Source organism: Pristis pectinata, chromosome 21 (genome assembly GCF_009764475.1).
Source record: "Pristis pectinata isolate sPriPec2 chromosome 21, sPriPec2.1.pri, whole genome shotgun sequence".
Classification (NCBI taxonomy): domain Eukaryota; kingdom Metazoa; phylum Chordata; class Chondrichthyes; order Rhinopristiformes; family Pristidae; genus Pristis; species Pristis pectinata.
In genome coordinates, this window is record NC_067425.1 from 36,958,701 (window position 1) to 36,983,929 (window position 25,229).

The 25,229-nt window shown below is 46.2% G+C and overlaps 1 protein-coding gene across 10 annotated transcripts in view; it reads left to right on the forward strand.

Annotated features, from left to right (window-relative positions):
• LOC127581520 (protein CASP-like) overlaps window positions 1-25,229 on the forward strand; it is a 489,061-nt gene that overhangs the window by 158,687 nt on the left and 305,145 nt on the right. For all 10 annotated transcript variants that reach the window (XM_052035991.1, XM_052035997.1, XM_052035992.1 and 7 more), the window contains exon 3: window positions 10,244-10,291. In XM_052035991.1, the coding sequence (XP_051891951.1) occupies window positions 10,244-10,291 (48 nt within the window). The remainder of the gene's footprint in view (window positions 1-10,243; window positions 10,292-25,229) is intronic.

The following is a 25,229-nucleotide window of genomic DNA, read 5'->3' on the forward strand; positions in this document are numbered from 1 at the left end:
TATGTGGCTGAGATGTAATCTTTCCAATCTCTTGGAGTTTGGCGGATGAAATTATAAACTACAACATGTAGTGTATTATGGATGGATGGAAAGCTGTTTGGCTTTGTGGGAATGCAAAAGTGTGAGATGGTAGTAGAGGCATGTCATTTCTTGTGTGACAGACTGCTTCATAAATAGAAAGTGACAGCTGGGCTAATGATGTCACCAAAGAAGGAACTACTGTACAGCATCTTATTATCTTGGCTATATTGAATCTAGGAACACTTGCTAGGCAGAGTGCATCTGGATAATGAAAAGAACATATTGTCAGCAAAGTCGATCGGAAGTGTAGTGGATAGATACTACTGATAAACATTTGCCTAATGTTTTGTATTATGTACAGGGGAGAAAGCCATTTTGCAGGTCAAAGCCAATCAGATGAGAGACACAGGTCATCTTGTCAATCCTAGACAGTGCAGAGATTGAATGTTTCATAGACAGGGCCTTTGAGATATATTAGAAACATACAGGGTAGGCTACACACACAAGTAATCAGGGACAGTGCCGACCTGGGAAATTGTACTTTGCTTTCCTGTAACATATACTCATGCCACATTTTCCATTTAATTTAAGAAGTTCAGTCCTTTAAATTGTGTCGCCTTCTGACTTCCTGTTATGGATTGTCAACATCACTGGAATCCTACATAAAATGTTATTATTTTCTCTGTAAAAATAATGCTTAAAATGATTAATTCAGTATTTTCATCGAAATGTGTGCCATTGAGTATTTGAGCCTGTTCTGCCATGAAAATTTTAATTGACCCCAAGTATTTACAGCCTTTTAGGAGTATGACTCCAGATTCTCACTTTATGTGGAAAAGTGCTTCTTGACTTCAATCTTGAGTGGCCTAGATGTTGTCATTAAGTCTAATTTAATGAGGAAATAATTACTCTGGTAGATACTCTACTGAAAGAGTTTATCACTTTGAACATGTTGCTAAGATCACCCCAAAGATTTTGAAGTTCAAGAGAATGCAAGGCATATTTATACAACTAGTCCTCATAACTTAACACATCTTTCAGTGAATCAGGGCTGTATTCTTGCAAGGCCAGCATATCTTTTCTTGAGATGTGGTGTTTGGAACTGAACACAATCCTCCACATAGGGTATGACAAAAATTCATCAAAAATAGAATTGAAGCACATTTTCTCCTTCATGTCCCAGGCCACTTGAAAAAAAGAAAAAATATATACAGCTCTAAGGGTGAATTAAGAGTAGGATGGTGATTTTAATCAAGCAGCAAGATGGGCTGAATGGCTGTCTCCAGTGTTGTATATACAATTGTTGTATATCCTCTTTTTGTGTTCACTCGTGGTCGAGTGCCACTTGGCACATCCACTATCAAACTATAATTGCTTTCTTATTGCTCTTATCTTCAACTTCCCTTCCCAACCCATAACTAACCCATGTCACATGCTTATATCCAATTCCGCATCCTCTTTTTGCTGGTTATCTCATGTGGAACTTTATCAGAATGCTTTTTATAAATCCAAGTTGGCAACATCTTTAACACTTCACTGTCCACTATGTTGACGATCTCAAAAAAAGAAATTCAATCAGACAAGTCAATCTCTTTATTAATGTAAAGTTGAAACTCTCAAGTCCCTCCACTGATGATATTTTAAGTTCTTTTAATATTGTACATATTGTGGCGACTCACCTTACCAGTATCGAACCGGCTCCCGAGATTGCGAGCGTCGTCGGAGGCCCTGACCCAAGATGGTGCGGGGCCCTCTTTCTTCTCCATCGTTGGGCTAGGAAAGCCCACGCGGGGGAAGGTCGGGTGACCTGCGTGTGACGTCAGCGCGAGAACTGAAGCGCGGGAAGAGTTTCGGTATTAAAAGGCGCACTGCGCCCCTGTCGAGCAATCGACTTCTGACTCCAATCAACAGACAGTGTCTTTATTCTATAGTGGTGTAGCTAGCCGCTACATTGGTGACCCCGCCGGGCCCAAATGTTTTTGGACCCACAGTGCCTGCGCAACAAGAAGTACAGGCAGTAGCCCTTAAACTGCCCACCTTTTGGACCCTCCGGCCACGTGTCTGGTTCGAGCAGGCTGAGGCCCAGTTCCAGATTCGCCAGGTCACCAGGGACGACACCAAGTACTACTACGTGGTGAGCGCCCTCGACCAAGACACTGCAGCCCAGGTCGAGGACTTCATTCAGACGCCCCCGGAGGTGGAGAAGTATGATAAGTTCAAGACCCTCCTTCTTGAGACTTTCGGCCTTTCCCGACACGAATGGGCCTCCTGCCTCCTCCACCTCGATGGGTTGGGTGACAGACCCCCCTCTGTGCTCATGAATGAGATGTTGGCCCTGACAGATGACCATAAACCCTGCCTGATGTTCGAGCAGGCCTTTCTGGAGCAGTTACCCGACGACATCCACCTGCTTCTGGTGAATGCCGACTTCAGCAACCCTTGGAAGGTGGCTGCCCGTGCTGATGTCCTTTGGCGGGCGTAGAAGGAGAGTGGGGCGTCTGTCAAGCGCATTGCCATGCCACGTACCCAGCGGCCCAGCAGGCCAGACCCGGCAATCAACCGCACCCCACCCGCCACCAGGTCTGAGACACCGACCGACCAATGGTATTTCTACCACCAGCGGTGGGGCGCAGATGCCCGCAGGTGCCGGCCACCATGCAGGTTTCTGGGAAACACCAGGGCCAGCCGCCGCTGATGGCTACGGCAGCTGGCCACCCGGATAGCCTCTTTTGCATGTGTGGGACAGGCGTTCTGGCTGTCGTTTCCTGGTAGATACCGGGGCCGAGGTCAGCGTCATGCCTCCCAACAGCCACGAGACTCGCAACCATACATCAGGACCCGCCCTCAGAGCCGCCAATGGCAGCGCCATCTGGACCTTTGGCACCCGTTCGGTGCAACTCCAGTTCGGCACCAGCAACTTTACCTGGAAATTCACCCTGGCCGCCGTCGCACAACCACTCCTTGGGGCAGACTTCCTTCGTGCCAACAGTCTGCTGGTTGACCTGTGTGGTAAGTGTTTGGTACATGCCAGGACCTTCCAAATGTTCTTGTTGGGTGAGGCCAAGCTACCAGCCCCACACCTCGACTCTGTCACCATGTCGACTAATGAGTTCGCCAAGGTCCTGGCAGAGTTCCCGTCTGTACTAACGCCCCAGTTCTCCACCACCTTGCCCAAGCACGGCGTCCAGCATCACATCCCCACCCAGGGCCCACCCCTCCATGCCCGCGCCCGACGGCTACCCCCGGACAAGCTCCACCTCGCGAAGGAGGAATTCAAGAAGATGGAGGAGTTGGGGATCATCCGCAGGTCGGACAGCCCATGGGCCTCTCCGCTGCACATGGTCCCCAAGGCAGCCGGAGGCTGGCAACCCTGCGGCAATTACTGATGCCTGAATGACATAACTACCCTGGACCGGTACCCCGTGCCGCATATTCAGGACTTCCCTGCCAACCTGCACGGGCGGTCCATTTTTTCCAAGGTCGATCTCGTCCGCGGCTATCACCAGATCCCGGTGTATCCGGACGACATTCCAAAGACGGCGCTGATCACACCTTTCGGCCTCTTTGAATTCGTCCGGATGCCCTTTGGCCTCAAACGCTGCTCGGTACTTCCAAAGACTGATGGACGCGGTCGGGCGCGACCTTGACTTCGTCTTCATATACCTTGACGACATCTTGATCGCCAGCAGCAGCCGCCAGGAACATCTCACGCACCTCCGCCAACTCTGTTCTCACCTGAGGGATTTCGGCCTGACCATCAACCCAGCCAAATGCCATTTCGGGCTTGAGACAGTCAATCACCTGGGCCATTGGATCGACAAACACTGCGCCACGCCCCTGCCTGCAAAGGTCGACGCCATTCGCCACTTTGCCAGACCCACCTGCATCAAGGGCCTGCAGGAATTTCTTGGTATGGTAAACTTTTATCACCGGTTCATACCATCTGCGGCCCGCATCATGCGCCCGTTGTTTGCTCTCCTGTCGGGCGGAAACAAGGACACTGTTTGGTCAGAGGAGGCTGACACCGCGTTCGTCGAGACCAAGCAGGCCTTGGCGGATGCGGTCATGTTGGTGCATCCTCGTACGGACGTCCTGACTGCCCTCATGGTCGACGCCTTCAGCACAGCGGTCGGAGGCGTTCTAGAGCAGCTCATCGAAGGGCGTTGGCAACCGCTGGCGTTCTTCAGCAGACATCTTCGATCACCAGAGCACAAATATAGTGCCTTCGACCACGAGCTGTTGGCGTTGTACCTGGCCATCAGACACTTCCGATACTTCTTAGAGGGCAGGCTGTTTACATCTTTCACCGACCACAAGCCATTGACCTTTGCTTTCAACAAGGTCTCAGATCCCTGGTCAGCACGGCAGCAGCGGCACTTGTCGTACATCTCAGAGCACACCACTGACGTCCGCCATCTGTCCGGGAAAAAGAATGTGGTCGCGGATGCACTTTCACAGCCCACCATCCAAGTTTTGTCCCAGGGGGTGGATTTCAGCGCCTTGGCGGAGGCACAGCGAACGGTCATGGAGATGCCCAGCTATCGCTCCGCAGTCTCGGGCCTGCAACTGCAAGACCTACTGGTAGGCCCTGGTGAGCGCACCCTGCCCTGCGATATCTCCACCGGTAAACCCCGCCCCATCATTCCAGCTACCTGGCGTTGACGGGTGTTTGATTCTATCCACGGCCTGGCACACCCATCCATCCGGACTACTGTCTGGATGGTGTCCAACAAGTTCGTCTGACATGGCCTGCGTAAACAGGTTTCCAAATGGGCCCGGTCCAGCACACACTGCCAAACCTTGAAAGTACAGCAGCACGTCAAGGTCCCTCTGCAGGACTTTCAACCTACCTGCCGGAGGTTCGACCATATCCATGTCGACCTTGTCGGTCCCCTCCCAGTCTCCTGAGGAGCACGGTACCTCCTCACGATTGTCGACTGCTTTACCCGCTGGCCCGAAGCCGTTCCCCTCGCGGACACCTCCACCCAGTCCTGCGCACGGGCCCTTTTGTCAACTTGGGTGGCCCGTTTCGGTGTCCCGGCCCATATCACCTCAGACAGGGGAGCTCAATTCACCTCCGGCCTGTGGTCTGCCGTCGCTGACTTGTGGGGTTCCCAGATCCACCTCATCACCGCCTATCACCCGCAATCCAATGCACTGGTGGAGAGGTTCCATCGACACCTGAAGTCGGCACTCATGCCCTGCCTTAAGGGGCCCAACTGGGTGGACGAACTCCCCTGGGTCCTGCTGGGGATACGTACTGCGCCAGAAGAGGACCTGCATGCCTCGCCTGCGGAGATGGTCTATGGAATGCCCTTGGTCGTGCCGGGTGAGTTCCTACCAGCCCCTCGGGGGCCAGAGGAAGAACCTGCTGCGATGCTCGACCGGCTGCGCAAGCGGCTTGGCAACCTGGCCCCAATACCCATCTCGTGACACAGACAGGCCCCGACCCGTATGCCAACGTCCCTCCGAGACTGTATGTTGGTCTTTGTCAGGAGGGGCACGCATCGAACACCGCTGCAGCGGCTGTATGAAGGGCCATTCCGGGTCATCAAGAACAATGGGTCTACGTTTGTGCTGGACATTGGGGGGCGCGAGGAGGTTTTTACAATTGACCGGCTGAAGCCGGCTCGTTTAGACCTGGACCAACTGGTAGTGGTCCAGCGAGCGCGACGCAGGGGCAGGCCACCCAAGTCATAGTTTATTTAATTCTGGCTTTCGCAATGGTATCACTGGTTCTTTGGGGGGGGGGGGGGTGGGGGGCGGGGGGCGCGGTTATGTGGCGACTCACCTTACAGGTATCGAACCAGCTCCCGAGATCGCGAGTGTCGTTGGAGGCCCCGACCCAAGGTGGCGCAGGGCCGTCTTTCTTCTCCATCGTTGGGCTAGGAAAGCCCACGCGCAGGAAGGTCAGGTGACTCGCGCATGACATCAGCATGGTAACTGAAGCACGGGAAGAGTTTCGGTATTAAAAAACGCACTGTGCCGCTGTCGATCAATTGACTTCTGACTCCAATCAACAGTGACCATTGCTCCATAACCTTTAAAATTGTCATGGACAGGGACAGGTGCAGAGAGGACAAGAGGTTTTTTCAATTGGGGAAGGGCTAACTACGAGGCTATAAGGAGAGAACTTGGGAGTGTAAATTGGGATGTCCTTTTTGAAGGAAAATGTACCATGGGGATGTGGTCGATATTCAGGGATCTTATGCAGGATGTTAGGGATAAATATGTCCCGGTGAGGCAGAGAAGGAATGGCAGGGTGAAGGAACCGTGGGTGACGAGAGAGGTGGAACGACTTGTTAGGGAGAAGAAGGTAGCATACGTGAGGTATAAGCAGCAAGGTTCAGACAGGGCCCGTGAGGAATATAGGGTAGCGAGGAAGGAACTTAAGAAAGGGCTGAGGAGAGCTAGAAGGGGACATGAAAAGGCTTTGGCTAGTAGGGTTAAGGAAAATCCCAAGGCCTTTTTCAAGTACGTGAAGGGTAGGAGGATGGCTCGGGTGAAGGTAGGTCCGATTAAGGACAAAGGTGGGAGAATTTGCCTGGAGGCGGCGGAAGTGGGAGAAGTTCTCAATGAGTACTTCTCTTCGGTATTCACCAGGGAGAGGGTTCTTGATGATGCGGAAGGGAGTGCTGGTAGGGGTAATGTTCTCGAGGTTGTTGATATGAAGAGAGAGGATGTGTTGAAGTTGTTAAATAATATTAAGACAGATAAATCTCCGGGGCCTGACGGGATTTTCCCCAGGCTGCTTCGAGAGGCTAGGGAGGAGATTGTTGAACCGCTGATAAGGATCTTTGAGTCCTCGTTGTCTACAGGGGTGGTGCCGGAGGATTGGAGGGTTGCGAATGTGGTCCCCTTGTTCAAAAAAGGTAGTAGGGATAGGCCAGGGAATTATAGACCGGTGAGTCTCACGTCTGTGGTGGGTAAGCTGTTAGAAAGGATTCTAAGGGATAGGATTTATGAACACCTTGAGAATCATGGACTGATTAGGGACAGCCAGCATGGCTTTGTGAAGGGAAGATCTTGCCTCACAAGCCTGATAGAGTTCTTTGAGGAGGTGACCAGGAAGATTGATGAGGGCAGTGTGGTGGATGTGGTTTACATGGATTTTAGTAAGGCATTTGATAAGGTTCCTCATGGTAGGCTTCTTCAGAAGGTCAGAGGCCAAGGGATCCAAGGAAGCTTGGCTGTGTGGATTAGGAATTGGCTTGCATGTAGAAAGCAGAGGGTTGTGGTGGAAGGAGTGCCCTCAGATTGGAAGGCAGTGACTAGTGGTGTCCCGCGGGGATCGGTTCTGGGACCTCTACTTTTTGTGATATTTATAGATGACTTAGATGAGGGGGTGGAGGGCTGGGTTAGTAAGTTTGCGGACGACACTAAGATAGGTGGTGTTGTGGATAGTGTGGAGGGCTGTTGGAGCTTACAGAGGGATATTGATAGGATGCAGAGCTGGGCTGACAAGTGGCAGATGGAGTTCAATCCGGAGAAGTGTGAGGTGGTACACTTTGGAAGGACAAACTCCAGGGCAGAGTACAGGGTAAACAGCAAGGTACTTGGCAGTGTGGAGGAGCAGAAGGATCTGGGGGTTCATATTCACAGTTCATTGAAAGTTGCCTCACAGGTGGAAAGAGCAGTTAAGAAGGCCAATGGGATGTTGGCTTTCATAAATCGCGGGATTGAGTTTAAGAGCCGCGAGGTTATGATGCAGCTTTACAAAACTCTAGTTAGGCCACACTTAGAGTACTGTCTTCAGTTCTGGTCGCCTCATTATAGGAAGGATGTGGAGGCGTTGGAGAGGGTGCAGAGGAGATTTACCAGGATGCTGCCTGGATTGGAGAGTATTGAATATGAGGAGAGGCTTAAGGTGCTAGGGCTTTATTCACTGGAAAGGAGGATGAGAGGAGACATGATAGAGGTATATAAAATATTGAGAGGAATAGATAGAGTAGACAGTCAGCGCGTCCTTCCCAGGGCACCAATGCTCAAGACGAGAGGTCATGGCTTTAAGGTTATGGGTGGGAGGTTCAGGGGAGATGTCAGAGGGAGGTTTTTCACCCAAAGAGTGGTTGGTGCATGGAATGCACTGCCTGGGGTGGTGGTGGAGGCAGATACATTGAACAGGTTCAAGAGCTTGTTGGATAGGCATATGGAGGAATGTGAGATAGAGGGATATGCGGGAGGAAGGGGTTAGGTAGCGTGAGGGTGGTCTGATGGACGGCATGACACGGTGGGCCGAAGGGCCTGTTTTGTGCTGTATGGTTCTATGGTTCTATGGACTCCGTGTCTTTATTCTATAGTTGTGTAGCTAGCCGCTACAATATCTTATTTTTTTGTGTTCTACTCCACGACACCTAGGGAAAGTTTAAATTTCTTTCTTTGGCTTTTCTGTTTGCTTGTTGCATGGTGAAGCCATCCGACAACTACTTTTCTGAAGTTGTCTTGATGTTTGCATAGGAACCTTATGCTTTCCACCCATTTCTTCTTTGGTAGGTTTTCTGCAGGAGGCCATTCTTCATTATTCTCATCAGGTGTCCGAGCTATTCTATTTATTGTCTCTTGATGTAATGTTAATTGGGGGATCCATGTTTGTCATAGCAAGTTATATAAAGACATTCTCTAAAGTTCAATTGCAGAAAAAGTAAGATTGCAACATCATTTAATCTGTGTAGGTCACCTTGACCTTAAGGATACATATCTTTTGTACCTCCTCCCATACAAAACCCAAAGTCTCTTGATCTTCATGTTTCATTGTGGCTTAAGTGTTACTGACGCTTTTTGCGGGGAAGGACCACAGTCTAAAGTCCTTCTGCAACTGGACACTGAGGGGCTGAGTCCTGTGTGCAACAGCCTGTTAAACACTTTGTGGGTCTTTTGTTAAAGAAGAAACATGCGCAGCAATGATGCATTGTAAATGGAATGTATTGATTTGATGGCACAGTGAAGTACAGAAAGACGTGCAATGATTACATTGTACTTCTGGTAATTATTTTTAATGAGTTATATTTATATTTTTGAAATATAAAAAAAACATTCTTTCCACATCTCAGTCCTGGATGACCTACTCATTTTTTGAGACATTAGTTTTATTAGCTTTCCTCCATGCAGCTGTTCTTCAAGGCCTTCAAGACATTCATTGAATGTTTCAAGGAATCACCTCTCATGCTTCTAAATTCTGGAGGATGGAGGCATAGCTTACTTAGTCTCTTCTCATGTGAAAGACTTACCATCCTAATCTCCAATCTGCTGATTCTTTGCTGCCCTCTCTTTATACAAAGTGTATCCTTTAAGGTATGGAAACTAAAATGGTGATGGTAGTGTTTCATCATGAGTTGGTTGCATTAGCTTACATGTCTTGATGGTTAGTTCCTGTGATCCCTACCTGGTTTCTTAAATTAAATCAAACATAAAGGCAACATCCAAGTGAGTAAATTACTGTTACTGTTAAATTACAGAGTAATGCATTGAAACAAAAATGAGAGAATAAGATGTGTCAACATGCCAAATGGTTATCCTTAAAGTGTGGTTTACATTTTCTGTAATTTTTTTTTACCAAGAATTGTATGTTGAGTCAACAGTCTAAAGTCCTTCTGCAACTGGACGCTGAGGGGCTGAGTCCTGTGTAAAGTCTGTTAAACACTTTGTGGGTGTTTCATTAAAGAAGAAACATGTGCGTCCATGTTTCGACAAAGAATTCTTAAGTAAAGTCTCGGCTCATTAACGCATGTTCCGTAACATCCAAAAGTAGTAGTTTGTTGGTAGTTAGATAGGGTGGAGCAAAGTACATTACTACACTCTTAGAACAGAAGATAATGATGGAAAATACTTTTTAATTATTTGTATGTTCTAAACAAAGTTTGGACCTCTAGTATTCTATGGTGTTGTGAAATATGGGGGAATGCCACGATATTGAACTGGAGGGAGCTGCAATTAACATGGTTAATTAGGTTCTTGAGACACATACTGAATAAACATAATTCCCCAGAGTATGAAATTACAGTAAAATCATTTTACAATTGTTGGATAACTTGGAAGGTAGTTCTGGTATACTGGATGAATATGGCCAAATATATAACAGATTGGATCTTTCATTACTATTCCACTAATGTCATGTTTTTCTGTTTTTTTATCCACTCTGATATCCATCAACCTCTTCCCTGCACCCTCCCTCCCTCCCTCCCCCCTTCCTCCTGCCGCTCTGAAAACTCCAATCTAACTACAGGACTTGAGGAAACTGGTGGCTCCATTACTGAAGAGTTTCCAGGCAGAGGTAAGTTTCAGATTTCTTTCAGCCAGACAAAGCATATTATTTTAAAGAGTCAACATTCTATGGTGAAAATCAAAACTGCAGATGTTGGAAATCTAAATCGAAAAGGGAAAATGCTGGAAGCACTCAGGAGGTCAGGCAGCATCTGCAGAACGAGACACAGAGTTAACATCTCGGGTTGTGGAAGACCCTGCTGAGTGTTCCCAGCATCCTCTGTTTTTATTCAGTGTTCTTTGGTGTAGTAAGATATCGTTTTGAATTATGTGTTAATTTTTCCATAAACTGACCCTTAAAGTGCACTACTTATAACATCAGAGATTTACTGTCACGCAGTCTGCCTCAAAATTAAGTTTGAAGATTTTGTCTTTCTTTTAAGTACTTACAACTTCAAAATGCTTTGTAGTATTAATCTATCTTCAGAAATGTGTTAAAAGGTATATTTACTCATATAATAATTATCGTTTGAGACTGCAAGAAAGTAGGAACATGATTGCTTGCCTCCTAAAATTGGAATTGGTTTGGAATTGGAATTAGTTTATTATTGTCACATAAAAAATTTGCCTTGCATACCATTCATATGGATCAATTCATTACACGGTGCATTGAGGTAGTACAAGGTAAAACAATGCAGAATAAAGTGTAACAGCTACAGAGAAAGTGCAGTGCAGGTAGACAATAAGGTGCGAGGTCATAACGAGGTAGATTGTGAGGTCAAGAGTCCATTTTATCGTACTAGGGAACTGTTGAATAGTCTTATAACAGTGTGATAGAAGCTGTCCTTGAGCCTAGTGGTACGTACTTTTAGGCTTTTGTAGGGGGGAGTAGAGAGAATGTCCGGGGTGGGTGGGCACTTTGATGATGTTGGCTGCTTTACCGAGGCAGTGAGAAATGTAGACAGTGGAGGGGAGGCTGGTTTCCGTGATGTGGTATCATCTGCAAACTTGTGGATGGAGTTAGAGCAGAAACTGGCCACGCAGTCATGAATGTACAGGGAGTAGAGTAAGGGGCTGAGGATGCAACCTTGTGGGGTGCCAGTGTTGAGAATAATCGTGGTGGAGATGTTGCTGCCTATCCTCACTGATTGCGGTCTGTTGGTCAGGAAGTCAAGGATCCAGTTGCAGAGGGAGGTGTTGCCTCCCAGGTCTTGGAGTTTGGAGGTGACTTTGCTTGGAATTATAGTATTGAAGGCGGAGCTGTAGTCAATAAATTCCAACGTAGGTGCCTTTACTGTCCAGATGCTCCAGAGATGAGTGTAGGGCCAGGGAGATGGTGTCTGCCATAGACCTGTTTCAGCAGTAGGTGAATTTGGAATCAACCTGATTCCATTATGTGATGTCAACTTCCCTCACTGCCATTAGCAGGGGACAGATAGTGCTACATATAGAATCTGTGGCAATGTTATGTTGCAACTGTAATCCTGGTGTTTTTCCAAGGTTTTTAAGAAATTATCATTCAAACATGGAGGTGAAATTTCTCCAGGTTAAATGTCAAAAAGTAATGTTATACTAAACACACACAATTTTTGGGGCAGCTGAACTTCCTGAAGTTCACCCTATGTTGATTATTTAATATTGGAATTTATTGAACTAATATTATTAGTTTATTTTAATACTGTTTCTGATATGCAAACTTGCATTTCTGTTCAATTTTAATTAGGAGCCATTGTTGATATGATGTGACCCTTTTTGTCTTAATGCATCCAAGTGATGATCACATTTTGTAAACACATGTTTGAGTTACAGAGGGGATAAGTTCTTTATAAAGAATCTGGATAGCTCGATTTAAAAATCTTGCTTTAGTCTTAGTTCTACTTGGATTGAATAGATATTTTTTGTGTTCTGGTTACTTATAATAAATCTGAATGAGAAACTGCTATAGTCTTTGTATATACATTGCTATAACCATAGAACAATACAGGCCCTTCAGCCCACCATGTTGTGCCGACCTTTAAACCACGCCTAAGACTATCTAACTCCTTCCTCCCACATATCCCTCTATTTTAAACTCCTCCATATGCTTATCTAACAATCTCTTGAACTTAACCAACGTATCAGCCTCCACCACCACCCCAGGTGAAAAACCTCCCTCTGACATCTCCCTTGTACTTCCCACCCATTCCCTTAAAGCCATGCCCTTTTGTATTGAGCACTGGTGCCCTGGCAAAGAGGCGCTGGCTGTCCACTCTATCTATTCCTCTTAATATTTTGTATACCTCTATCATGTCTCCCTTCATCCTCCTCCTCTCCAATGAGTAAAGCCCTAGCTCCTTTAGTCTCTCGTCATAATCCATACTCTCTAATCCAGGCAGCATCCTGGTAAATCTCCTCTGCACCCTTTCCAACGCTTCCACATCCTTCCTATAATGAAGCAGCCAGAATTGGACACAGTACTCCAAGTGTGGTCTAACCAGAGTTTTGTAGAGCTGCATCATTACCTCGTGGCTCTTAAACTCAGTCCCATGATTTATGAAAGCTAACATCCCATAAGCTTTCTTAACTACCCTATCCACCTGTGAGGCAACTTTCAGTGATCTGTGGATATGAAACCCCCAGCTCCCTCTGCTCCTCCACACTCCCCAGAACCTTGCCATTAACCTTGTGCTCTGCCTTGGAGTTAGTCCTTCCAAAGTGTACCACCTCACACTTCTCTGGATTGAACTCCATCTGGCACTTGTCAGCCCAGCTCTGCATCCTATCAATATCCCTCTGCAAGCTTTGACAGCCCTCCACACTATCCACAACACCACCGACATTTGTGTTGTCTGCAAACTTGCTAACCCACCCTTCCACCCCCTCATCCAAGTCATTAATAAATATCACAAAAAATAGAGGTCCCAGAACCGATCCTTGTAGGACATCACTAGTCACAGCCCTCCAATCTGAATGCACTCCCTCCACCACAACCCTCTGCTTTCTACAGGCAAGCCAATTCTGAATCCACATGGCCAAGCCTCCCTATAACCAAAATTATATCTCCATATTGAACCTTTTTACATATAGTGTGCTCTTAAATAAAAATGCCATCTATAGAAGGGTCATGGGAAAAGAATTAACCACCATGATTGCTTATTGTTCTTTCATCTGTTGTATATTTAAATCAAAAGATGGTTTTGTTTTTGCTTTAAATAAGAAAATTCACCAGAATTACTTAAATATTTACATCAATTTTAGGTTGCAAGAATCATCTGGAACCTTTCAATTTAAAATAGAATGCTTGTGACAGGAGTGCCTCCAGTAAGCAGATATGATTACATAATAAAAATAATTGCAAGGATAAATTTTCTTCTTTCACCAAAGCTGTACTCTGTTATAAAAAGTGGAAATAAATGTTGATAAAATTTGGAAACAGCTTGTTTTTAACTTGACTTTCACTAATAGAATTACTCCTTGTGGTTAATAAAGGAAGTAATTGTTAATTTCTTAATTATTATCTAATTGACACGGTATGGGTGCTGTGCATAGTAAAGCAGTAACATTGCATACTGTGAGTTGATTTATAGCTAGTGAAAAAGCTTTTTTTCTGGCTCTATTGCAAGTTGCAGCTAAATCGATCCAATGTGCTATTTTGTTTGTGGATTTATTCCCACCTCCGCCCCCCCCAACACACACACAATTGCTGCTGCAGAAACAAGTAGGGAACTGAAAACTGTTTCTCAGACTGGTATCCATCCTGGATAACGTGGGCCGTATCTGGAGCAGTTTAATCATAAGAATCAGAGAAAAATTATCTGTTAGAAAGAGATCATTCAGCCCATTGTATCTGTGCTGGTTGGAGAACTACCCAGTCTAATCCAACCTTGCAGTGCTGGGTCCATAGCCCTGCAGGTCATGGGTCCTCAAGTATGCATCCAAGTACTGCTTAAATGTGATTTTTGCCTCTGCAGGATTCAAGTTCAGGAGTCAGAGGACATGGGCGAGATTTTAAATGAATACCTTTCATCTGTATTCACAAAGGAAAAAGACATTGTGGTTGAAGATTTCAGTTGGGATGGTGGAATTCTGGAGCACATTAAAGTTAAAAAGGTGTTAGTTGTCTAAATGGGCATTATGGTGGATATCTCCCCAGGGCTTGGGCAGATATATCCCTGGCTGCTATGGGAAGGAAGGGGAGAGGTTGCTGGGCCCTGATAGGAGGAATTAAATGCCATCACTATCAGTAGAGAATTATTGTCAGGCAAACGAATAGTGGTTAAGGTTGGTAAGTCCCTTCAATCTGATGGTTTGACCGATGGAAGAGACCTGTCGTGTGCGATGGTGAAACAGCTGAAGCCATCGGACTCACGGCAGATGTCTACTTCCAAGACTGCGATGCCGGGTGATGATCCGAAGATCCGATGACTCCGTTGGAGGCGATGCTGTCAACGGAGGATCTTGGAAGTCCTAGAACAGAGATTGTGAATGCATTGGTTTAATCTTCCAAAAATCTTTAGTTTCTTGAGAGGGTAGAAAACTGCTAGTGTAATACCTTCATTCAAAAAAGGTGGAAGGCAAGTGACTATAGCCCAGTTAGCCCAATGTCTATAAATCGAAAATTACTAGAATCGTGGTAGGCTGATACAGAAGATTAAGTCACATGGGATCCATTGATGACTTGGTAGGTTGGATTTAGAACTTAGAACATTGGTATTGGTTTATTATTATCACTTGTACTGAGGTACAGTGAAAAGCTTGTCTTACATACCGATCGTACAGGTCAATTCATTACACAGTGCAGTTACATTGAGTCAGTACAGAGTGCATTGATGTAGTACAGGTAAAAATAGTAACAGTACAGAGTAAAGTGTCACAGCTACAGAGAAAGTGCAGTGCAATAAGGTGCGAGGTCACAACAAGGTAGATTGTGAGGTCAAAGTCCATCTCATTGTATAAGGGAACTGTTCAATAGTCTTATCACAGTGGGGTAGAAGCTGTCCTTAAGTCTGGTGGTACGTGCCTTCAGGCTCCTGTATCTTCCACCTGATGGAAGAGGAGAGAAGAGAGAATGTCCCGGGTGGGTGGGGTCTTTGATTATGCTGGCTGCTTCACCAAGACAGCGAGAGGTAAAGACAGAGTCCAAGGAGGGGAGGTTGGTGTCCGTAATGCGCTGGGCTGTGTCTACAACTCTCTGCAGTTTCTTGTGGTCCTGGGCAGAGCAGTTGCCTTACCAAGCTGTGATACATCCAGATAGGATGCTTTCTATGGTGCATTGGTAAAAGTTGGTGAGAGTCAAAGGGGACAAACCAAATTTCTTTAGCCTCCTGAGGAAGTAGAGGCGCTGGTGAGCTTTCTTGGCTGTGGCTTCTACGTGATTTGACCAGGACAGGCTGTTGGTGATGTTCACTCCCAGGAACTTGAAGCTCTCAACTCTCTCGACCTCAGTGCCATTGATGTAGATAGGTGCATGTACACCGCCCACTTTCCTTTGAGGGAAAGGTTGTTGTCATGACACCATTCCACTAAGCTCTCTATCTCCCTCCTGTACTCCGACTCATCGTTGTTTGATATATGGCTTACAACGGTGGTATCATCTGCAAACTTGTAGATGGAGTCAGAGCAGAATCTGGCCACACAGTCATGAGTGTATAGGGAGTAGAGTAGAGGGCTGAGGATGCAGCCTGTGGGGCACCAGTGTTGAGAATAATCGTGCCGGAGGTATTGCTGCCTATCCTCACTGATTGCGGTCTGTTTGTTAGAAAGTCAAGGATCCAGTTACGGAGGGAGGTGTTGAGTCCTAGGTCTCGGAGTTTGGTGATAAGCTTACTTGGGATTATTGTATTGAAGGCAGAGCTGTAGTCAATAAACAATAGTCTAACGTAGGTGTCTTTACTGTCCAGATGCTCCAGAGCTGAGTGTAGGGCCAGTACAGCACAGTGTAGCACAGTACAGGCCCTTTGGCCCACGATGTTGTGCCGACATTTTATCCTGCTCTAATATTTATTTAACCCTTCCCTCCCACATAGCCCTCCATTCTTCTATCATTCATGTACCTATCTAAGAGTCTCTTAAATGTCCCTAATGTATCTGCCTCCACCATCTCTGCCGGCAGTGTGTTCCACGCACCCACCACTGTCTGTGTAAAACAAAAAACTTAGCTCTGACATGCCCCCTATACCTTCCTCCAATCACCTTAAAATTATGCCCCCTTGTGTTAGCCATTTTAGCCCTGGGAAAAGGTCTCTGACTGTCCACTCGATCTATGCCTCTTATCATCTTGTACACCTTTATCAAGTCACCTCTCATCCTCCTCCACTCCAAAGAGAAAAGCCCTAGCTTGCTCAACCTAGGTCATGCTCTCCAATCCAGGCAGCATCCTGGTAAATCTCCTCTGCACCCTCTCTAAAGCTGCCACATCCTTCCTACAATGAGGTGACCAGAAGTGAACACAATACTCGAAGTCTGGTCTAACCAGAGTTTTTATAGAGCTGCAACATTACCTCGCAGCTCTTGAACTCAATACCCCGACTAACGAAGGCCAGTGCACCATACGCCTTCTTAATAACCCCATCAACCTGCGCGGCAACCTTGAGGGATCTGTGAACGTGGACCCCAAGATCCCCCTGTTTCTCCACACTGCTAAGAGTCCTGCCATTAACCTTGTATTCTACCTTTAAATTGGATCTTCCAAAGTGTATCACTTCACACTTATCTGGGTTGAACTCCATCTGCCACTTCTCAGCCCAGCTCTGCATCCTATCAATGTCCTAATGGAACCTACAGCAATCTTCTACACTATCCACAACACCATCAACCTTCGTATCATCTGCAAACTTACTAACCCACTCTTCCAAATCCTCATCCAAGTCTATTATAAAAATCACAAAGAGCAGGGGTCCCTGAACAGATCCCTGTGGAACACTACTGGTCACCGACCTCCAGGCAGAATATGCTCCATCTACAACCACCCTCTGTCTTCTATGGGCGACACAATTCTGAATCCACACAGCCAAGTTTCCCTGGATCCCATGCCTCCTGACCTTTTGAATGAGCATTCCATGAGGAACCTTATCAAACACCTTACTAAAATCCATGTACACCACATCCACTGCTCTACCTTCATCAATGTGCTTTGTCACATCCTCAAAGAATTCAGTGAGGCATGATCTGCCCCTCACAAAGCCATGCTGATCAGCCTATGCTTCTCCAAATGCCCATAAATTCTGTCTCTGAGAATCTTCTCCAGTAATTTGCCCACCACTGAAGTAAGACTCACTGGTCTGTAATTCCCAGGGCTTTTCCTATTCCCTTCCTTGAACAAATGAACAACACTTGCCACCCTCCAATCATTTGGCACTACTCCTGTGGCCAGTGAGGATCATCGCCAAAGGCGCAGCAATCTCTTCCCTTGCTTCCTGTAATAACCTTGGATATATCCCGTCCGGCCCCGGTGACTTATCTGTCCTAACGATTTTCAAAAGTTACAGCACATCCTCTTTCCTCATGTTGACATGCCCTAGTACTCTTGTACACCATCCTGATACTGGCTTGGTCATAGAAGCAGAGGGTAATATTCGAGGGGTGTTATTCTGACTGGAAGTCATTTTCCTGCTTTTAGCGCATATCCCTCTATTCCATTCCTACCCATGTACCTGTTTAAATGCTGTGATTATACTTGCATCTACCACCTCTTCTGGAAGCTTGTCTCAGAGCAGGTACAGGACATTCTGAAAGGGGAAGGTGAGCACCCAAGAAGGGAGATGTGGCCCTGCAAAGGGACTTTTTGGAGTTGGGTATAAAGTTTAAAAGCAGGACCTCTAGGGGCTTTATCTCAGGATTGTTCCCAGTGCCATGTGCTAGTGAGTACAGAAGTAGAAAGATAGGGCAGATGAGTGTGTGGTTGAAGAGCTGCTGGTGAATGGAACGTCTTCAGGTTTTTGGATTATTGTTACCTCTGCTGGGCCAGGGTGATCTGTACAATAAGGATAGGTTTCACCCAAATGGGAGGGGCCCAGTGTCCATGCAGAGGTTTGCTAGTGTTGCTTGGGGGGGTGTTTAAGCTAGTGAGGAAGGGGGCTGGGACCCTGAGTGACTTTGCAGCTGGTGGGGAGGCTGACTCATGTAGAAAATAGAACAAGCAAGTCCAGTGTGCAGAGCAGACAGACATGAGAAGCACAAGCCTGTAGGCTTAACTGCACTTACTTTAATGCAAGGAACCTCACAGGTAAGTGCCATACACTTCCCTCACCGTGCTGTCTACCTGTGTTGCCATTTTGAGGGAACTCCCCAGGACCCTGCCATTCACTGTGTACTTTCTGCCCTGGTTCAACTTCCCAAAATGTATCCCTTCACACTTGTCTGAGTTAAATTCTATCTGCCATTCCCTTGCCCACTTTCCCAGTTGATCTAGATCCTATTGTAACCATCTGCATGGGAAATGCAGATGAGAAGTATTCGTTTAAGACCTTGCCCACTTCCTGTGGTTCCAAACATAGATTGCCACGCTGATCTTTAATGAGACCAACTGTCTCCCTAGCTACCCTTTCACTTTTAGAATCTTTTTGCGTTTTCTTCTGTCTTAGCTGCCAGGGACATCTTGGGGCCCCCTTTTGCCTTCCTAGTTTCCTTCTTAAGCGTACTCCTACATCCCTTAAACTCCTCTAGGGATTTGCTTGATCCCAGCTGCCTATATCTGACAAATGCCTCCTTTTTCCTGACCAGACTCTTGATATCCTTCATCAACCATGGTTCTCTAATTTTCCCAGCTTTCCTGAATTCTTCCCATCTCGCTTTTGAAAGAATTCCACTTGCCAGATGTTTTTTTTATGTGCAAACAGCCACTCCCAATCAACTTTTGCAAGTTTCTGTCTGATGCCAATCAAAATTAGACTTTCCCAAAGTTAGGACTTCAACTAGTCCTATCTTTTTCCATATCTGTCTTGAAAGTAATAGAATTATATGGATGCTGGTCCCCAAGTGCTCCTCCAATGACACATCAACTACTTACCCAGCCTCATTTTCTAAGAGGAGATTGAGTGTAGCCTATTCTTTGGTAGGGATATCTACATACTGCTTCAGAAAAGTTTCCTGGACACACTAAATTCTCTCCCCTATAATCGTTATGGACTATGGCAGTCCCATTAGGAAAGTTAAAATCACCTACTATCGCAACTCCACACCTGTCTGTGATTTCTCTACATACTTGCTTCTCTAATTTCTCTGATTATTGGGGGGCGACTACAGTATGATTCAGATCCAATCAAAGTGATCCTTCCTTTCTTATTTCGAAGTTCTACCCTCCTGGCCTTGCTGCATGTTACCTCCGGGATGTCCTCTCACAGTACTGCCGTAGTGTTCTCCCTCGTCGATAGTGCAACTCTCCCTCCTTTCTTAACTCCAACTCTTGTCACACTAGAAACATCAATAACCCAGAACATTGAGCCACCAGTCCAGCCCATTCCTCAACCAGGTTTCTGTAAAAGCTGTATCACAATCCCATGTGCTGATCCATGCCCTGAGTTACCTGCCTTACCTGTGACACTACTTGCATTAAAGTAAATATAATTTAGCCCATCAGACCTTCCACGCACCATCCTGTGCCTGTCTACTGGACTTGCTTGCACTAACTTCTATATATGCTTCAACTTTCTTATCTGTTCGACTACTACTTTGGGTCCACCTCTCTGCCAGAGTACTTTAAATCCACTCAAGTAGCACTAGCAAATCTCCCCGCAGTGGTGGATTGTAGGCAGATTGCAGAGGGTGTGAAAGCAAGCGGACGTAGTTGCAGGGGATTTTAATTTCCCCAATATTGACTTTGATTGGCTTTGTGCAAGAGGCTTAGATAGGGTGGAATTCATAAAATGCTTCAAGAGGGGTTTTTGAAGCATTGTGTAGAGGGTCCTACGAGGGAGGGGCCTGTACTTGACCTCATCTTAGGGAATGAGCATGGGCAAATGATGTGGAGGAATCCTTTGGGAACAGTGACCATGGTTTGGTAATTTTCATGGTCGTCATAGAAAAAAATGTTGGTCTTCAAGATAGGACCCTAAACTGGGAAACAGACCTGGAAGAGGTAGATTGGGAGCGACGGCCAGAGGGCAATGCAGCATCTGATAAGTGGAAACACAAGAGAGACTGCAGATGCTGGAAATCTGGAGCAACACACACAAAATGCTGGAGGAACTCAGCAGGTCAGGCAGCATCTATGGGGGGAAATGAGCAGTTGATGTTTCAAGCTGAGACCCTTCATCAGGACTGGAAAGAAAGCGGGCAGAAGCCAGAATAAAAGGATGAGGGTAGAGGGGGAGGAGCATGAGCTGGCAGGTGATAGATGAATCCAGGTGAGAGGGGGAAGGTAGGTGGTGGGGAGGGGGGTAAGTGGGAATGATGTGAGAAACTGGAAAGTGATGGGTGGAAGAGGCAAAGGGCTGAAGAAGATGGAATCAGATAGGAGAGGACAGTGGAGCATGGAATAAAGGGAAGGAGGTGGGAAACCAGGGGGAGGAATGTGTTGTTGATAGGCAGGTTATGAGGGCAGGGAGGGGAAAGAGATGGGGTGATGGGGCCAGGGGCATAAGGGAAAACAAAGGTAGGGGGGGAGGGGTGGGGAACAGAGGGGAGGGGTTACCAGAAGTTAGAGAAATCAATATTAATGCCGTCAGGTAGGAGACTACCAAGACGGAATATGAGGTGTTGTTCCTCTAATCTGTGTCTAGCCTCAACTTGCAAGGTGTAGTCAAGGTAACTGTGGGAGTCGGTGGATTTGTAAAAGATATTGGTTGATGTAAGGATGGCTGTTCCCTTCTCTCAGCTCCTTCGTCTCCACTGCATCTGTCCTCAGAATGAGGCTTTCCATTCCAGTACATTCAAGATGTCCTTTTTTTTTCCAGAGAACGGAGTTTCTCCTCCACTGGTATCAATGCAGCCCTCACCTGCATCTCCTCCTATTCCCGCACATCTGCCTTCACCTCATCCCCATCCCCCCTCGATATAATAGGGATAGGGTTCCCCATGACATCACCTGCCACCCCACGAGCCTCTGTATCCAACATATCATTCTCTGCAACTTCGGCCATCTCCACAGGGATCGATCTCTCTGCAACTCCCTTGTCCACTCGTCCATTCGTCCCTCCCCTACGATACCCCTCCAGGCACTTATCCCTGCAACTGTCCCAAATGTTACATCTGCCTTAGACGTCCTCCCTCACCACCATTCAGGTCCCTAAACAGTCCTTCCAGGTGAAGCAGCACTTCACATGTGAATCCCTCGGTGTCATTTATTGCATCTGGCGCTCTTGGTGCGTCCTGCTCTACATTGGTGAGACCCGACGCAGATTGGGGGATTGCTTCGACAAGCACTATCGCTATGTCTGCCTTAACAGCCAGGGTCTCCCAGTGGCCAGCCATTTTAATTCCTCTTCCTGTTCTCACACTAATATGTCTGTCCATGTGCGCCTCTACTGCCAAGTTGAGGCTAGATGCAGATTAGAGGAACATTATCTGCTATTCCATTTTAGTATTCTCCAACCTGACAGCATAAACATTGATTTCTCTAAATTCTGGTAACCATTCCCCTCCATTCCCCACCCTCCTTTGTTTTCCCTTATCCCTTTGGCCCCTTTTCCCGTTCTCTTTCCCCTCCCCTGCCTTCCCAATCTGCTGATCACGCACACCTTCCTCCCACTGGTTCCCCACTTCCTTCCTTTTATTCCATGGTCTACTGTCCTCTCCTATCAGATTCCATCTCCTTAGCCCTTTGCCTCTTCCATCTATCACCTCCCAGCTTCTCACATCACTCCCACCCCAACCTACCTATCTTTCCCCGTCACCTGGATTCACCTATCACCCACCAGCTTGTGCTCCTCCCCCTCCCTCCCCCCACCCTTTTATTCTGGCTTCTGCCCTCTTTCTTTCCAGTCAACTGTCCATTTCCCTCCGTAAATGCTGCCTGACCTGAGTTTCTTCAGCATTTTGGTAGGTGGGAGGTGTAAGGGTAAGAGGCAAAGATGGTAAGTTTAGAGAACTTTGGTTAACAAATATATGTCGTCCTGATTTTAAATTCCCACTTTTGTCCGCTGCAAAGTAACACAGTGCCACCAGGTTGATTCGATAAAACACGTTTATTAGCAGTATACCGCTGAGGAGAGGTCTCTTCAGCACTCGTTGAGAGTCGCTTCCCGAGGTCTCTCTCGTACAAAGGAGCAGACAGAAATTTATACAGATATTGTCACGTGCACTTAACCGCGAGTTTCAGTCAGGCCTCAGAGATCCAAAGACAGACATAGCACCTATTGTCCAACATAATTGAGTTATAATCAAGAGATTCAAAGACAGGTATCACCCTCATTGTTTAGGACAAGCTTCCCACTCGTTTGTTGTACCCACCACCCTTATTGTCTAGCATAGCTGGTCTGCAACCAAGGTTCCGGCCACAGTAATTATCACCTATCTATGAGTCAGTAGCTTGTGTGCTCTTGCTTGCGAGGTATTTGTCCATCAGTTATATGTACAGTTACAGTCAATCACAGTTTCTTCACCCTGTACTTCCTCAGTTTGATCAGGGGAAAGAAGGAAATATATGTTAGGTACAGGAAATCGGTGTCGAATGAGTCATTTGTGAATCATTGAATTGTACAGCACAGAAATGGGCCCTTTTGGCACACCTCTTCCATGCTGACTGTAAGACCCATCTGTGCTAATCCATGTGCCTGCATTAGGTCCGTATCCCTCTGCTCCTTTCCTATCCAAGTACCTGTCCCAGCGCCTTTGACACACTGTAGTTCTACCTGCCTCCACCACCACCTCTGGCAGCAGTTTCCAGATAACCATCACACTCCATGTGGAAAATCTTACCCCTCTCCCCTCTCATCTTAAACCTGTATCCTCTAGCTTTAAACTCCCCCAGGACAAAAACTATCTGTCTTATCAATGTATTAATGATTTGGATGAGAAAGTAGGTGGCATGATTGGTAAGTTTGCAGGTGACACCAAAATTGGTGGTGTGATGACAGTGAAGAAGGTTGCCCAAGGCTACCACAGGATATAGATCAACTGGGAAAGTGCGCCAAGGAATGACAGATGGAATTTAACTCAGACAAGTGCAAAATAATGTATTTTTGGAAGTTAAACCAGGGCAGGACATAGACAGTGAATCGTAGGGCCCTGGAGAATGTTGTAGAACAGAGAGACCTCATGTACACAGCTCCCTGAAAGTGGAGTCAAAGATAGGGTGTGAAGACGGCATGTGGCTTGTTAGCCTTCATCGGACGGGGCACTGAGTACAAGAGTTGGAACGTCATGTTACAGCTGTACAAGAAGTTAGTGAGACCACACCTGGAATATTGTGTGCAGTTCTGGTTGCCTGGATATAAAAAGGATGTGGTTAAGCTAGAGAGAGTGCAGGAATGATTTCAGAGGATGGTGCTGGGACTGGGGGTCTTCAGTTATGAGGGGAGACTGGATAGGTTTGCAGCTGTTTTCCCTGAAGTGAAGGAGGCTGAGGAGTGACCTTAGAGATAGTTATAAAATCATGGGAGGCATAGATGAACTGAATGGTCACAGTCTTCTTCCTAGGGTAGGGAAGTCTATAACTAGAGGGCATATAGGTCATGTCCTTTTATGGAGTCAACAATTAGTGTCATTTTTGCTGGCTGATTTCAAACATGTTTGTTGCAAATTCTCAAAATAGTTTGTGGTATCAAGACTGGAAGATTAATTACGAAGCACAAATGATTAACTGCATAAAATTCACAGATACTTGGATTCTTTCTGGAAAGTAATGAAAGCTGATGTGTCTTTTGTTACAGCAATGATTGGCACAAGCTGGCAAGTGAAATTATGTTAGCCTAGTCATTAGCGTTTTAAATTATGACAACTAAATGATTGTAATTTGAAAAAATAAATTATTGATTTCTATTTGTTTCCTAAACTGTGACAAACTTCTTATTCCCATGTAATTGTCACCTTTCTTTTGCGGTATATGTGATCTAATTTCATTCTGCTGTTGAAATGAGTCTGGCTAATAGGAGTGGGATGTCATAGCTGCTCAGTTTCCTGTTGATCCCTTAGAGTTGTAGAGTTATACAGCACGGAAATGAGCTCTTTGGCCCAACTCGTCTCTGCTGACCAATGTGTTGTATTTTTGTAATTCAATATCCTGCCGAACAATGTGACCAGAGCTAGTACCATTTGCCCGTGTTTGGCCCATATCCCTCTAAACCTTTTCTATGCATGTACCTGTCCAAATGTCTTTTAAATATTGGAATTGTACTTGCCTCTACCACCTCCTCGGGTAGCTCGTTCCATCTACCCATCACCCTCTGGAAAAACTTGCTCCTTAGTTCGCCTTTAAATCTTTCCCTTCTCACCTTAAACCTATGCCCTCTAGCTTTGGACTCCTGAACCCTGGGAAAAGGACTGTGACCATTCACTTTATCTGTCTCCCTCATGATTTTATAAACCTCTGTAAGGTCAGCCCTCGGCCTTTTTCGCTCCAGGAGAAGCAGCCCCAGCCTATCAAGCGTCTTCTCATAACTCAAGCCCTCCAGTCCCAGCGACATCCTTGTGAATCTTTTCTGCTCCCTCTCTGGTGCTTAATCATATTTTTCCTATAGTATGACCACCAGAACTCCATACAATATGCCTGATGTGATCGTGCTGCCTTACTTTGCAGACACTGAATCCACTGGGTCAGAATAGCATTCATAGAACATAGAGCAGTACAGCACAGGAACAGGCCTTTTGGCCCATGATATCTGTGCCGAGCATGGTGCCGAATTAAATCTCTTCTGTCTACATATGGGCCTATCCTCCATTCCCTGTATATTCATGTGTCTATCTAACAGCCTCTTAAACCCCTCTATTTGTATCTACTTCCATCACTACCCCTACTAATTCTATTTGCCAAGGACTTTTCGTGGCCCCTCCTGGCTCTCCTAGGGTTCTTTTCTATCTTTTTTATAATCCTCAAGGACTCTGTTTGGTTTTTAGCTTCCTGAACTTCCTTTTTCTTTTTGAAAAAAAACTCA